Source organism: Procambarus clarkii, chromosome 68 (genome assembly GCF_040958095.1).
Source record: "Procambarus clarkii isolate CNS0578487 chromosome 68, FALCON_Pclarkii_2.0, whole genome shotgun sequence".
NCBI classification, from domain to species: Eukaryota; Metazoa; Arthropoda; class Malacostraca; order Decapoda; family Cambaridae; genus Procambarus; species Procambarus clarkii.
In genome coordinates, this window is record NC_091217.1 from 11,656,150 (window position 1) to 11,670,755 (window position 14,606).

General features: G+C 41.3%; 1 protein-coding gene across 1 annotated transcript in view; it reads left to right on the forward strand.

Annotated features, from left to right (window-relative positions):
• The window catches only part of LOC123774806 (cohesin subunit SA-2), a 221,044-nt gene that overhangs the window by 84,868 nt on the left and 121,570 nt on the right, over window positions 1-14,606 (forward strand). The window contains 1 exon segment of the mRNA XM_045769430.2: window positions 4,490-4,709. Within this exon segment, the coding sequence (XP_045625386.2) occupies window positions 4,490-4,709 (220 nt within the window).

The following is a 14,606-nucleotide window of genomic DNA, read 5'->3' on the forward strand; positions in this document are numbered from 1 at the left end:
TATCTTAGCATCATCAGCAAACATGTTCATATAATTCTGTATTCCATCTGGTAGATCATTCATGTAGACAGTGAACATCACCGGTGCAAGTACTGAACCCTGTGGTACCCCACTTGTGATATTTCTTATCACTATGTGATATTGAATCAGAGGCAATCCGATACATTGCCTCTGATTACCGCCCTCATTTTTCTATCAGTCAGAAAAATTTTCATCAATGTTAGAAGCTTACCTGTCACCCCTCCAATATGTTTCAGTTTCCAGAACAACCTCTTATGTGGAACTCTGTCAAAAGCCTTTTTTAAGTCTAGATAGATGCAGTCAACCCAACCATCTCTTTCCTGTAAAATCTCTGTGGCACGATCATAGAAACTGAGTAAATTCGATACACAGGATCTTGCAGATCGAAAACCATACTGTCTGTCTAATATTATATCACTTCTCTCTAGGTGTTCTACCCATTTAGTTTTTATTATTTTTTCCAATATTTTTACCATTACACTTGTCAATGATACAGGTCTATAATTTAGGGGGTCTTCCCTGCTGCCACTTTTGTAGATTGGAACTATGTTTGCCTTTTTCCATGCGTCTGCTATGATTCTTGTACACAGGGATGCCTGAAAAATCAGCTGAAGTGGAATGCTGAGCTCATGTGCACATTCTCTCAGAACCCATGGCAAAACTCCATCTGGGCCAACTGCTTTGTTCTTACATAGCTCCAAGAGCATTTGTTTCACTTCGTCTCTAAACACCTCCATGTGCTCTATTCTGTTCTCTGGAATTCTTATTGTGTCTGGTTCTCTGAAGATCTCATTTTGTACACACATACTTTGAAACTTTTCGTTTAATGTTTCACACATTTCCTTTTCATTTTCAGTGTATCTGTCCACCTTTTTAACCTCTGAATACTATCTTTTATTTATAGAAAAGGCCTGGATCTGATTTACATTTGTCTGCTATACCGCTCTCAAAGTGTGTGTGTGTATATGAATGTTTGGATAAAGATGTGGCATGTACTCCCTCCCTTCTACCAGAATTAGCTACATAAACAATTGCCCAACCAGGCAGGTATACGTGCAAGCAGTTTGGAAGGTAGGCATGCAAGCAGTTTGGAAGTTAGGTATGCAAGCTGGTTGATATGCATGCAAGCTGTTTGAGACTTAAGCATTGAAGCAGTTAGACATGCAAGCAGATTGGCAGATAGTTTGAAAAACAAGTCAACAGGCAGGGCAGACAAGTAGAGCAAACCCTGGGTAGGTAGCTGTCACATATTTTTATCTTGTTCAGTTCCATTCCCCAGCCAACTGTTACCCTCCTATACTAGTTTGGATCAGTTGCTGTAACAACATATCCAACCCCCCTCCATCACTCCAAACTTAGTTCTCAGTTTTATTTTGTGGCTTTGTGAGAATGTACCATTTACTCACCAAAATTCATTATACTTTGTTTTAAATATTTAAATTAATAAATATATATTTGAAAAAAGTGTTGGTTGAAAACCATTTGCAATTAATATCTGAAGTAAGCGATACTTTCCTCACCTCCCTTCCATCTCTATGCCCTCCTTCCCTTCCCCTTTAGTCCAGTTGAACCTGATTGGAGGAACAATGTCAAATACAAACCCCTCTCACATAATAAGTAATAATGTACTTCATAAATTCATAAATAGGTAGCAATTAGACATTTAAGGGGTCCTTTCAGACTATTCTTGAATGTAAAATTGAAAGGGTCGATATTTTTCAAATTTTGAAATAAGAAAACACAAAATTCTAAGACTTCTGACAAAGTTTTAGCAATGTAACCTTAAAATTAATACAAATTATATTTTATTTTTTATTAAAAACATTATGATAAATTTTCTATGAGTTTTAAAATTTTGATAACACTTTCGCTGGTTCGGCGGGCGGCCCGCTGTGGACCGCAAGGTAGGCCAAGCGTTGCCCGTGAGTTCACCACTATACTCCAATGTTTATTCTCTCTTTCAGCTTTCTCATCTCAATAAAGTACATCGGTCATCATGTGAAAAAAACTGCTTTTCGTCATTGTTTACAGTTGTTATTCATTCCCTACATTGTTTATGACACCATGTCATTAGTTTTTGTGTTGCTTCCTTCATAAGTGTTTGTACCACAATATCAAATGTATAAAAAAATGAACAAACATATCTGTACTTACCACACAATGATGTTTGTAGAACATGAGTTAAACATTACCTAGGTAGAACCCCTTCACCTGCTCCAGGAAAAGATTTCCTGAAGTTGCTCGACAGATGTTTTATAGGTGGAGGGTAGACATTGGCGCACATTTTAAAACATGTCCAGCATTATTCGAACAATAAATTGAATTTTTACAAATTTTTAAATTTGCATCATCACAGAATCTGCATGTTTTGGTTTAATGCAGCATATATGCATCATCAGGGCACGAAAGTGTTAAATAGCTTAAAAGATTAGAATCTTCAAATTGTGTTTACAGTTTTAAAAAATTGGTTTTAGTTTCTAAGAAAAATATTTGTAATTCAAATGTACAATTTTGCATAAATGATTAAGTTTAGTATTTTATAACTCGGCAAATTATGACTTTAAATTAAAAACCCTAACTACATTCGACTGAAGAGTATAAATAGCATATGTGACATTCATGAGAATCATTTTAAAATTGTTGCTGATTATTCATTCTGAAGTTGCAAACTTCACTTTTGAGTAAATCAAGTTCAAAATTGGTGCCACTAATGAAATGCCAATTTCTGGGTGAACCTCTGGTGGCTTCCTGAAGCTATAAACTGAGATGGTTCCCATCTACCAGATCACATCAGCCATGGAGTTCTAAGGCCTACTGGGGACCAGAGCCAGAACCTAGTCCTCTCACAGTGGCACAGGGAGTTGTGACATTTCTTCACCTCACTGGGGAAGGCATCCAGAAAGTTGGCAAGTCAAAACAAACCACTGCTGGCTTCAAAAATGACTGAAGCCTCAAAACTTGCCTAATGAACTCGCCAACTATGTAAACAAATGATGGAATCTCTCGAAACTAGCATAAGTTCCTTCGCTCCAGCTCTCCACTTGTTTCAGGGAGGAGGGGGGAAAGTGTCTCCTCATCTGATTGTCTTAAGCAATCAGTTCTGGAACAAATGCACAAACAAAACTTACTCAATGACCAGGGAAGGGGAAAATGGAGCTACCTAATGACCAGGGAAGGGGAAATGGAGATACTGGGGCTCACCCAAAAATTTGTGTTTCATTACATTCAATGTTGGTTTTCTGGGGGGGAGCCCCTGGTTGCTTCCTGAAGCTAACTACCGACGGAGAAGGAAGAACAGATGGGAACTTACCAGGGAGGAGGAAGAACAGCAGGAAACATTGCCTTACATTGCTTTTCCATTCTATAGTGTGATTTGCCTGTGTGTATATGTGGTTTCCATTTTTATATTTTAATTTCTTCCATAGCACAGGAGCTGGAATTTATCTTCATTTAATCATCATATTATCGGTGGCCCATTGAAAGATCTGATTTACATCAGATTTTAGGTTTGCTGTGCCCTCTATAGTATCTACTCTCATGAAAATCCTAGTGTCATCTACAAAGGATGATACAGTACTATAGTTTGTACCCTTGTCTGTGTCTGATAAGAGGATAAGAAAAAGTATCAGAGTAAGTATGGTATCTTTGGGGACTGAGCTTTTCATGGTGGATGATCTGGATTTTACTTCGACAATTACACCCTGGGTTCTGTTTATTAGGAAGTTAAAGATCCGTCTCCTTACTTTGCCAGTAATTCCTTTTGAATGTGTTTTGTGTGTAATAACACCATGGTCACATTTGTCAAAAGCGTTTGGAAAGTCTGTGCATATTATGTCAGTGTTTTGCTTGTCTTCCGTGGCATCTAAGGCCATGTCATAGTGATCTAGCAATTGTAATTACTTATGTGCAATTTCCCAAAAGTAGTTACAGGATAAGACCTACACTCATGGTGTCCCATCTTCCCCGCATTCTGACAAATAATACTGTGAAACTACTGATGGTTTCGGTCTCCACCACCTTCTCACTTATGTGAGAACTTATTCTAACTGTCTACTACTCTTGTTTGCAAAAGTGAACTTTGCAATGTTCTTTTGGCAGCTTTGTTCAATTAGCTTACATCTGTGACTGTTCTTGAGGTTCCATGTCTCAAGAATTCTTCTTTCTCAGTTTTGTTAGTTCTCTTCGCTATTTTGTATTTAGGTCATACCACCTCTTTTTCTTATCGTCTATTTTTGGCATATTTAATACTTTGCAAAGCCTAGGTTCTTTATTTAATTTGATCAGTAACATCAAATACTTCTCCGTTTACCTGTTTCCCTTATCGAGTTGCCTTATCTCTAAACTGCCATAGCATTTTTTCCCTCATCGAGTTGCCTTATCTATAAACTGCCATAGCATTTCGTAGTATTCTTACCTCATCCTCATGACACTTCCTCCATATATTACTAATGTTCTATTTCTCCATTAGCCACAAGTTGAGCCAGAGCCAGAACCTGAGCCTGAGCCTGAACCTGAACCTGAACCTGAAATGGAGCCTGAGGAACCAGAAGAAGAAATGGACCATGAAGCAGATTCTGATGCAGATGCTCATGACGATGATGACCAGCCTCCCCCAAATTATGAACCAATACCACGACTAACAATATCTATTCGAGGGAGAGGTAGAGGAAGAGGCCGTGGGAGAATTGGTGAGTCATATATTGTCAAACTTTAATGGATATTTTTCTTAAATTTTATGAAGTACTATCTCAGCATGTGTATTTGCACAGTGCATAATTTTTTTACTAGGCTTCCTGCATTTGTGTAGAATTAATTTAAACTTCTGACAGTATTTCTAAGGGGCTGAGAGATTGATTTTGCATTCTGCACACTGTACATTGTCACTTTGGATTTGTGGCTGTTTGTTTTCAGAGATGTACAGTATAGGCTTAGTTCTGCCCAGGTGGGTGAAGGACTACTTCCTCTTCCATCCACTGTCATGATCACATGCCCTCACCTTATCCTTAATTATGAATTGTCGTACTGTTTCGTGTTTTTAACTCTCTTTAGTTTGTCTCTTAGTACTTTGTTGTTTCCTGGGGGTAGCCCCTTGTGCTTTCCTGAACCTATCACACTGAGATGACTCCCAACTACTATGCTGCATCAGCCATGGAGTTCTTAGGCCTTCCAGGAACCAGAGCCAGAACCTGGCCTTCCCAAAGAGCCACAGGGATATGATGACAGTTTGTCACCTCACTGGGGGAAGACATCCAGAAAATCGGGATTCAGATTTCTCATCGCTCTGTGCGCCTGCTTCGTTTGAACAATGCCTCAGTGGTCCTTTGTCTAAACCGGGTGGGTTCTCTTTGGCCTGTTGCCCTTTGAGTTGGACACTGCACAGAGGTCTTCTGCCGGGTTCTTGGAGGTGGTTCTCCATGCGGTTCATGTTTGGAGAATGTCCAACGATTTCATGGACAGTCTATCTTTGTTCCTTGCCACCTACACGGAGGTGATAGTCAATGCCACCTCCTTCCTGTGGCTTTGCAAAACGTTCAAGTGCCTCGATGTGGACCTCTTTACATCAGTCTGGTATTAGCGTCTTCCTCTTTATGCAACTCCATTTCCTAATAGAGTGGATGCTTTTTGGCTTGACTGGTCATGGTGGAGATTCCTGTACCTTTTTCTCCCAGTTTAGCTGTTGCTCTGGGTCCTGGCCAGGTTGGAGTCGTACCAGGAAAAGGTGGTCCTTCTGGCTCCTTGGTGGCCAACTCAGCCTTGGCTTCAGGTACTGCTTGTTCTGTATATGAACCTGGGCAATTTTCCATGGCTCTGCCTCCTCCAAAAGATTGGTTGGTTGACATACTTCACTGGTTTAGCCTTCTCTGCTCTTTGTGTCTGAACTTATTGATGTGTGTCTGCCATCATCTTTACGACAAACAGGTGGCTACTTTGGCTACTTTGCGGCAACCGCAGGTGTCCCACCTGCAGTGTCTTTTCTGCAGTAGTTTGAGGTTTCTTGGCACTCCTTTTGCCATTTCCTTTATCTTCATTGTTGTTGTTCCATTACTGAGGGTGTGGTGCTCTTCTTTCTTGGCATTTTCTTGATCGGCATCTCATACTAAATACTGTTGCTTCATATCGTGCAGCGCTGGCAGACCACTGCAACTTGTGTCTGGCGCCGATACTATCTTGGTGCTGTTTCACAAGCTATCTTAAGTGTTGTTTTACCTCTGACCTGCTCATTGCTCCACTTGAGCCTGCTAGGGCCTTGGACTGCATTCATTCTTTTGTGTCTTCTTCTCAGTTTCCTGTGCCCCCTTTGGTCCTGGATTCCTTTTTGAACGCTCGCCCCTTTTAGTGGCTCTTGTCTCCGGTTATCAGGCCAGCAAGCTTTATGCTTTCCTCCAGAGATGGGCTTTTTGTTCTTTTTGATCTGGTGGAGTTTCTGTTCATTTACAGCTGGCTCCTCATTTTCTGGTGAAGAACAAGTTGACTGGCTTCCAGAGGAGTCCTTTGGTTTTTGATGCTTGGTTGGTTCAGCCGGGGGTGTATCATGTGCTGTATCCAATGGCAGCTCTCCACCTCATCTTTATGCCACTAATTCTGCTTTGGTGGATGCCGTGTTCGTAGATCTGATATCCTTTCTTCCTTATTTTCCAAGGCTTGTGTGTCTCAGGTTGTCCAGTATTATTAAGTCTGTCCAGCCTGCAGTCTACCCTGGTTCCCATGATGTTTGGAAGTACAGTATGCCTCTTTGGTGGCTGTGTTTGCTAATATGTCCTAGGTTGAAATTTGGGTTTGGTAGATTTAGTGGTGTAACCAGGGTTCTGGCAGCCCGGTATTTAATTAACACTATCGCCGGCGCCACGTGCGCACCGCAGACTTTGACGTCACGGGGCCAATGGTGCGGGCGAGCGTGCAGCGACGCCTAAATGTGTATACTCGTTTCAGTTTTCTCACCTTAATTCTTGTGCTACGTCGTTCGTGTTGGTATCATTATGTTCGCAATTAAATTCCCCTGCAGATATATATGCATATAATGTCCAAAGGCCTGGTGAGACTCCCCGCAGCAAAGCCTAAAGTTACCCATGAATGAGCACCAATTTGCACACCACAACCTAATGTGTATACTCGTTCAGTTTGATAACATCAATTTTCATGTTGCATCGTTCGTTTTGATATCAAATTGTTCGCAAAATAAATGCGTGCAGTTTAAAACTAGTCCCGTAATAATAGAGCAATAACTGGAATTTTAACAAATATTTTAATTTTGGACGCTCATCATCAAAATTATTTATATACAGTATTTCTAGTGTTCAGACATAAAATTTCATGTTACATCGCTCGTTTTGGTATCAAATTGTTCGCAATATAAAGGCGCGCATTTTAAAACTAATCCCATAATAATAGCATAATAAATAGAATTTTAACAAATATTTTAAAATTTAGACCCAAAAATTATTTATAATCTTTCAAGTGTTCTGACATCAAGTTTCATGTTACATCTTTCATTTTGGTATCAAATTGTGCACATTTTAAAGGCGCTTATTTTGAAACTATCCTGAGGTCAATTGCATAAAAAATGAATTTTATACAAATATTTTTGTAGTGGATGCAAGTCCTGTCCACGGCTAGGACTCTGGAGAAAAAGGAGAAAAAAATGGACGTGATCGGTGAAAAAAACAAGCGATAGTGTTAATGTTCCCGGACCTCTGCTTTCTTGTGTGGCCTTAAGTCGTGTCTCTTGGCCTTTATTATCTAGATGATTGATTACAAAATATGGACATTTAAAGGAAATAACAGAAAGTTTGTTTCCTAAAGGCTGTAGATTTCTTCAAACTCCTCCAATGCCAGACAGGAACTGAGGATGCAGTGGGCATTCTCCCTCTGGATTGCTACACTGAGGCACTTTAAGAGAAAGCCTGCCACTCTAGGGTCTCTTGTTGTTTCGATGAGCCTGGAACCAAGATCTTTGAGATCACCTTTATGAGATTATCCCCTATGAGGTGAATAGGTTACAAGTATCTATTGGCCAGATGGGCACTTCGTGGTACTATCAAGGACCCAAGTACCACGTTAGGCACCAAATGTGATAATATCCCAATATTAATACAAGTGACTTCAGTCAGAAAGGACAGAATTAGCATCAACAAACAAATGCTGTAAGGACAGCTTATTCCTTTAAGACTGCACAGGGATGCATAGAGCAACTGCAGGAGTCCAAATCCTCGGCACTCCCTATTCACTAGGTCGTGGAGTTTTGGTGACTACTGATGGTAGTCTTCAAAGTAACTCGATGGTGTCTCACATCAAATAATTTATTTATTTGAGGTGTATGGTCATGAAATAGTTCGAGTCCAAGTAATCCAAGCAACGCTGATGTCACTTTCAAGGACTAGGGGCAGAGCCAGAACAGGGTACAAGGGTCTGAGAAGGTGTGAACGTAAAGGCACTTGTAGTTCAACAATAAACAGTTTATTCATAAAAATTTATACTAGCGATACATGGCAAAAATAATCTAATGGTACGTTAATGTCCGTCGTGGCGCTTGACAAAGCTAGGCTAGCCAGAAGAACTGGGCTTCCGGTTCAGACCGCTCACGGTCCTAATGCAAATTAATCCTTACAAAGTAGGTAACCACTCTAGATGCAATTGCAGCTCATCATGACTGCAGCAAGCAATAATAAAATACAATAGAATGACAACAGACAGACCTGTCACTGAGACCAGTCTTCTGTGCGACACAATTAATTACTTTAACCCACAATAACAGACAGATGATAATTGATCTACTCGAATTCAATAAAAACAATTACAGATGTTTACATTACTTAGTAGATCCAATTATGTTGCTGTCTCCAAGACATTCAAATCAAAACAATGTAAACTACGTTAACACACTCTGTCACAGTCAAATAAATCAAAACAAGTCAATGAAGTCAACAACAGCTTACGGGTAATTAGCAATCCCTGAGTAACCCCTCAAGGTCCTGTCACAACTTGACAGCTCGCTTGACTCACGAAGAATCTACGTTAACGCTCGACAGTCAACCGCTTGACAACCACTGATTAGTCAACATGATTGCTAATCACCACGTACTAATCAAACGATAATCAATTACGTTAAATTAATACACTCACTTCAAGAATAATGAACACTAAATCCAACTGACTTCTCAAGATAAATGAACACTAAGTTACACTGACTTGTCACAAAATATATGAACACTAAGTTACACAACGCCGGGTCACACAGACCAACGCAAACGGACTCATTAGGCAGGAAAGAGAAGGGTGGGCCGACTGCATTTTCCTGAATTGCCAAAAAGCCTTTGACACAGTACCCCATAAAAGGCTGTTAAAAAAGTTGGAGCAACAGGCAGGCATAAAAGGTAAGGTGCTCCAGTGGATAAGGGAGTACTTAAGCAACAGGAAACAGCGAGTAACGGTGAGGGGGGAGACATCAGAGTGGCGAGATGTCACCAGCGGAGTCCCACAGGGCTCAGTATTTGGACCCATCCTGTTTCTAATATATGTGAACGATCTTCCAGAGGGTATAGACTCATTCCTCTCAATGTTTGCTGATGATGCAAAAATTATGAGAAGAATCAAGACGGATGAAGATAGACAGAGACTACAGGATGACCTGGATAAATTGGAGGAATGGTCTAGAAAATGGCTGCTAAAGTTCAACTCAGGAAAGTGTAAGGTGATGAAATTAGGCGAAGGGAGCAGGAGGCTGAACACAAGGTATCATCTGGGAGGGGAAATCCTGCAAGAGTCAAATAAGGAGAAGGATCGGGGGGTTGATATCACACCGAACCTGTCCCCAGAGGCCCACATCAAAAGAATATCATCAGCGGCATATGCTAGACTGGCCAACATAAGAACTGCCTTTAGAAACTTGTGTAAGGAATCTTTCAGAACCCTGTATACCACTTATGTAAGACCAATCCTGTAGTATGCAGTTCCAGCCTGGAGTCCATACCTAGTTAAGCACAAGATAAAGTTAGAGAAGATTCAGCAGTATGCCACCAGGCTCGTCCCGGAACTGAGAGGATTGAGCTACGAGGAAAGGCTAAAGGAGCTGAACCTCACATCCCTGGAAAACAGAAGAGTAAGGGGAGACATGATAACCACCTACAAAATTCTCAGGGGAATTGACAGGGTGGACAAAGACAAACTCTTCAGCACGGGTGGGACACAAATAAGGGGACACAGGTGGAAACTAAGTACCCAGATGAGCCACAGAGATATTAGAAAGAACTTTTTTAGTGTCAGAGTGGTTGACAAATGGAATGCATTAGGAAGCGATGTGGTGGAGGCTGACTCCATACACAGTTTCAAGTGTAGATATGATAGAGCCCAATAGGCTCAGGAACCTGTACACCTGTTGATTGACGGTTGAGAGGCGGGACCAAAGAGCCAGAGCTCAACCCCCGCAAGCACAACTAGGTGAGTATAACTAGGTGAGTACTATTGTGATTTCTGTGTGTGTGTCTGATTGATTTTTTTTATTTTTTTTTACAGTAATATTATTCAATAGTGTAATTACCTAAGTGTAGTTACAGGATGAGAGCTACGCTCGGGGTGTCCCGTCTTCCCAGCACTCTTTGTCATATAACGCTTTGAAACTACTGACGGTCTTGGCCTCCACCACCTTCTTCCCTAACTTGTTCCAACCGTCTACCACTGTTTGCGAAAGTGAATTTTCTTATATTTCTTCGGCATCTGTGTTTAGCTAGTTTATATCTATGACCTCTTGTTCTTGAAGTTCCAGGTCTCAGGAAGTCTTCCCTGTTGATTTTATCAATTCCTGTTACTATTTTGTATGTAGTGATCATATCACCTCTTTTTCTTCTGTCTTCTAGTTTTGGCATATTTAATGCCTCTAACCTCTCCACGTAGCTCTTGCCCTTCAGTTCTGGGAGCCACTTAGTAGCATGTCTTTGCACCTTTTCCAGTTTGTTGATGTGCTGCTTAAGATATGGGCACCACACAACTGCTGCATATTCTAGCTTTGGCCTAACAAAAGTCGTGAACAATTTCTTTAGTATATCGCCATCCATGTATTTAAAAGCAATTCTGAAGTTAGAAAGCGTGGCATAGGCTCCTCGCACAATATTCTTTATGTGGTCCTCAGGTGATAGTTTTCTATCTAGAACCACCCCTAGATCTCTTTCTTTATCAGAATTCTTTAAAGATTTCTCACATAATATATAGGTTGTGAAGTGTAGTGTGATATATTTATATAATAAAATATATGAATCATCGCTATGCTAAATATTATGGTGTACATATTAGTGATTCAATTATGTTCATAAAACAATAAACAAATAGTTTTTCTGTTATTACACTATATACCCCTAGGTTATATATACTGTATCAGCTCGCTAATCTGGACTATATGAGAAGGACCCCCAGCCGGATTATCACGTTTTCCGGATTAACATACTTTTTCACCACGGAAGTCTAAAAGTGACCAGTTCCAACTTTTTATGCCATAAACATCCTAATTTGAATTGCCTTGCCACATATAATTATAAAATATTCATCTAGAATCCTCAACTTACTTTGTTGCAGTTTGTCTTCTTGATTGATGCCACACATCTTGAAGTTAAGAATTCTTGATAATTTACGTAACCTATTCTAACAACACTAAAATTAACACTTAAAATTACTGTACAGTTCATGAGGCAAAGTTAGTTTTGACTGCCAGCTGGTGAGGCCTCAATGGTTGAAGGCAGCTGCTGAGGCCTCACTGGTTGAAGGTGCTTGGCATGCCTGTGACGCCTCACTGGTTGAAGGTGCTTGGCATGCCTGTGACGCCTCACTGGTTGAAGGCGCTTGGCTTGCCTGTGATGCTTCACTGGTTGAAATGTATTTCAGGTATTGCTCTTTTTGTTTCCTTATATCAGAAACAGTCCTAGTGCCTATATTAAAGTCCTTGGCAACATTTGAAGTCGACCGGCCACTTTCACAAAGTTGTATAACAGGTAACTTGTCTTTAATTGTTCTGGTAACCTTCTTCCTCTTAACACCTCCAGAATGATTGATGTTGCTACCAGACATAGTCTTGGCCAAAAATGTTCAAAGTTACTATGAAAACAAAAAAGTTATTTAAAAAAATATTTCACTAATGGTGCGGCACTGTGGTATAACGCGAGGGACGGGAGCACATGGACTGTTTAGCTTGACCAGGCCTGTACGGGTCCACTTTGGGCAGGCACGTTACGTGAGTCGCCAGGCGGAAAAAACTCACAATATTTTTGAAGCAAACTTCAGCCTGTGCAAATTGTTTTTAGGAAACTTTGTATATTTGTTATTATATAACTATTTCTTTTGTTTTTGACTGTGGTGAATTGTTCTAAAATTAATGATAAGTCCTGTAGTGTACAGTATAGGCCCCTCCACATCCCCCTTATTTCCCAGGCGGTCCGTCCCAATGCTCCCCTCTCTCCCGACACTACCCACCCACTCCACCCCCTCCTACACCATGCACCTAGATCCAAAGCCGTACAGGATTGCTGTGGTACAACCCAATGCCTGGCTTTCCGATCCAGACTATTAGCTACTTGTCTGGTTTACTGTCCAGATTGGGTAACATCGGCAGCAAGTTAACCGGCTCAGATTTCTTATCCGGCCAAACATCAGTTAGTTCAGCTTCCATGGACATTTTGGCTGGATGGGGAGAAAACTTTATCTGGCCACGATTTTGGCCGGATTAGGCCGTTTTCCGGATAGGCGGATTCCGGATTAGTGAGCTTCTACAGTAAGTATCTGCATGTTTTATTCACCATAACGAACCACCAAGTTGGTATGGTGAATCAATAATCAGCGATGAGTGGCCACTACACCTGCCAACCAGCCACTCGCCACCACTCCTCTCCCTCAGCACCTCACTCGTCAACATTTCTCCCACCATACTGTTTTTGCTTTTATTCACTATATACAGACATTATATATAAGTATTAGTATCTACATGTTTTGTTGCCAAAATGGGTACTGCCACTAGGAAGTCTCCTGCAGGGGGGTGGGGGGGTGCACTGCTCTGAGGCGGGCTTTCTCCTTTTCTGATGTTGCAGTGCTGAGCATGGCATCAGCTATTTTTCCCACTAGTGGGTGGGTTCTATCTGGACTTTTTGTTAAATCTATGGGTGCTGGGGCTGCAAGACCATCCAACTGATTTGAACATTCAGTGAAAACAGGTTCGTTTATTCTACTAAATTACTCAGGGGTTCTGGTTAGATATCTCTTACAAGGACGTGTGATGCATGGGAGGAGGAAAGGAAGGGTGGTAGAGCAGTCTGGGAGGCTATGCGGACAGCAAGGCCACCGAGTCTTACAGGGAGGATTGCTTGCTCCCATTGAGAGTTCGTCCAACGGAAGGTTCAAGACTTTCACCAGCTCACCAGCATGGACCTCAAAAGGGTGTCATGAGCATTTAATTTGGGGACTTATGTAGGATGAAGAACACCTCAGAAAGTAAGTCAACTTAGGGAGAGAGAGAGACATCTTGTGGGAGGAAGGGAATCAATCTTGTCAATCCTGTCCAGCATTCTCCTTAGGTCAGTGATTTTTGCATCCAGGACCTCCTCAATTGCTTGCAGGCCAATGGGGGCCCCCAGGAGGATGCAGTCAGGTGGCTTGACAACGAGAATGTTGGGAAGAACAGTTTTTATTTGGCCAGTGATGTCTGGGTTGCAGGAGACTATTTTGCATTTGGATGCATTGAAAATGAGGCTCAAGGCTTACTCCTTGCTCCTGGATTTTCCTTATATCCTACAAAATGGTATCTGGGATTCCGGTGAGAGTGCCATCATCCAGGTACCAGATGTTTAGCTCGCTTGTCAGACTATCAGTGAGCTCTTTGATAGCCAAGCAGAAAAGTAGTGGGGCTACGGGGATCCTGTTGGACACCTTCACAGGAGTCTATTTCATGCTCCACAAAAAGAAGCTTAGAGTCCCCACTGTGGCACTATCAGATGAATGGATAAAGGGGGATGGAAATAGTTGTGTACAACCCTGAGGACAGTCTCTCTTCTGATTTGATTGAAGGCATTTTTAAAGTCAAGCTTTACTAGTGCCTTCTGATCTGAGGAATCAGCACTGTAAGTACGTGCCACATGTGCTTGCAGCTTCACAGCCTAGGGGGATCCCAAACCCGAGTTGATTAGGCTTCAGCAAGATGGCTGCTTCCTGGCTGATCCTTAGCTACTAGGCGTCGGAGGGTGTTGCCAATGGCAATGGGCCTGATTTCCCCATCCTTCTTCTTTAGAAGACAGTGTGTTGCTCCATAAAAGAGAGGCTTAATGGAACAACATCCTGCTCCCTTTTGTCCAAATTGCATTTTCCTGTGTTCAGTCTTTCACCTCCTTATTGATTGCCTTGATTTTCAAGATTTTCAAGATCCTACTTTCCTAATGTTCTTACGAGGTCAGTTGTCTCTCGTTAGCATCCTTGATGAGTTAGATATCTTTCATATTGTCTGCCTAATGTCCTCCTATTCTCCTGTTGGTATATAGAATGATTTTTAACACATTTTAAATACCTTGCAATGTAGTGTTTCATAGTCTTCCTGGCATGGTGCAGTTCTTTGATAATTG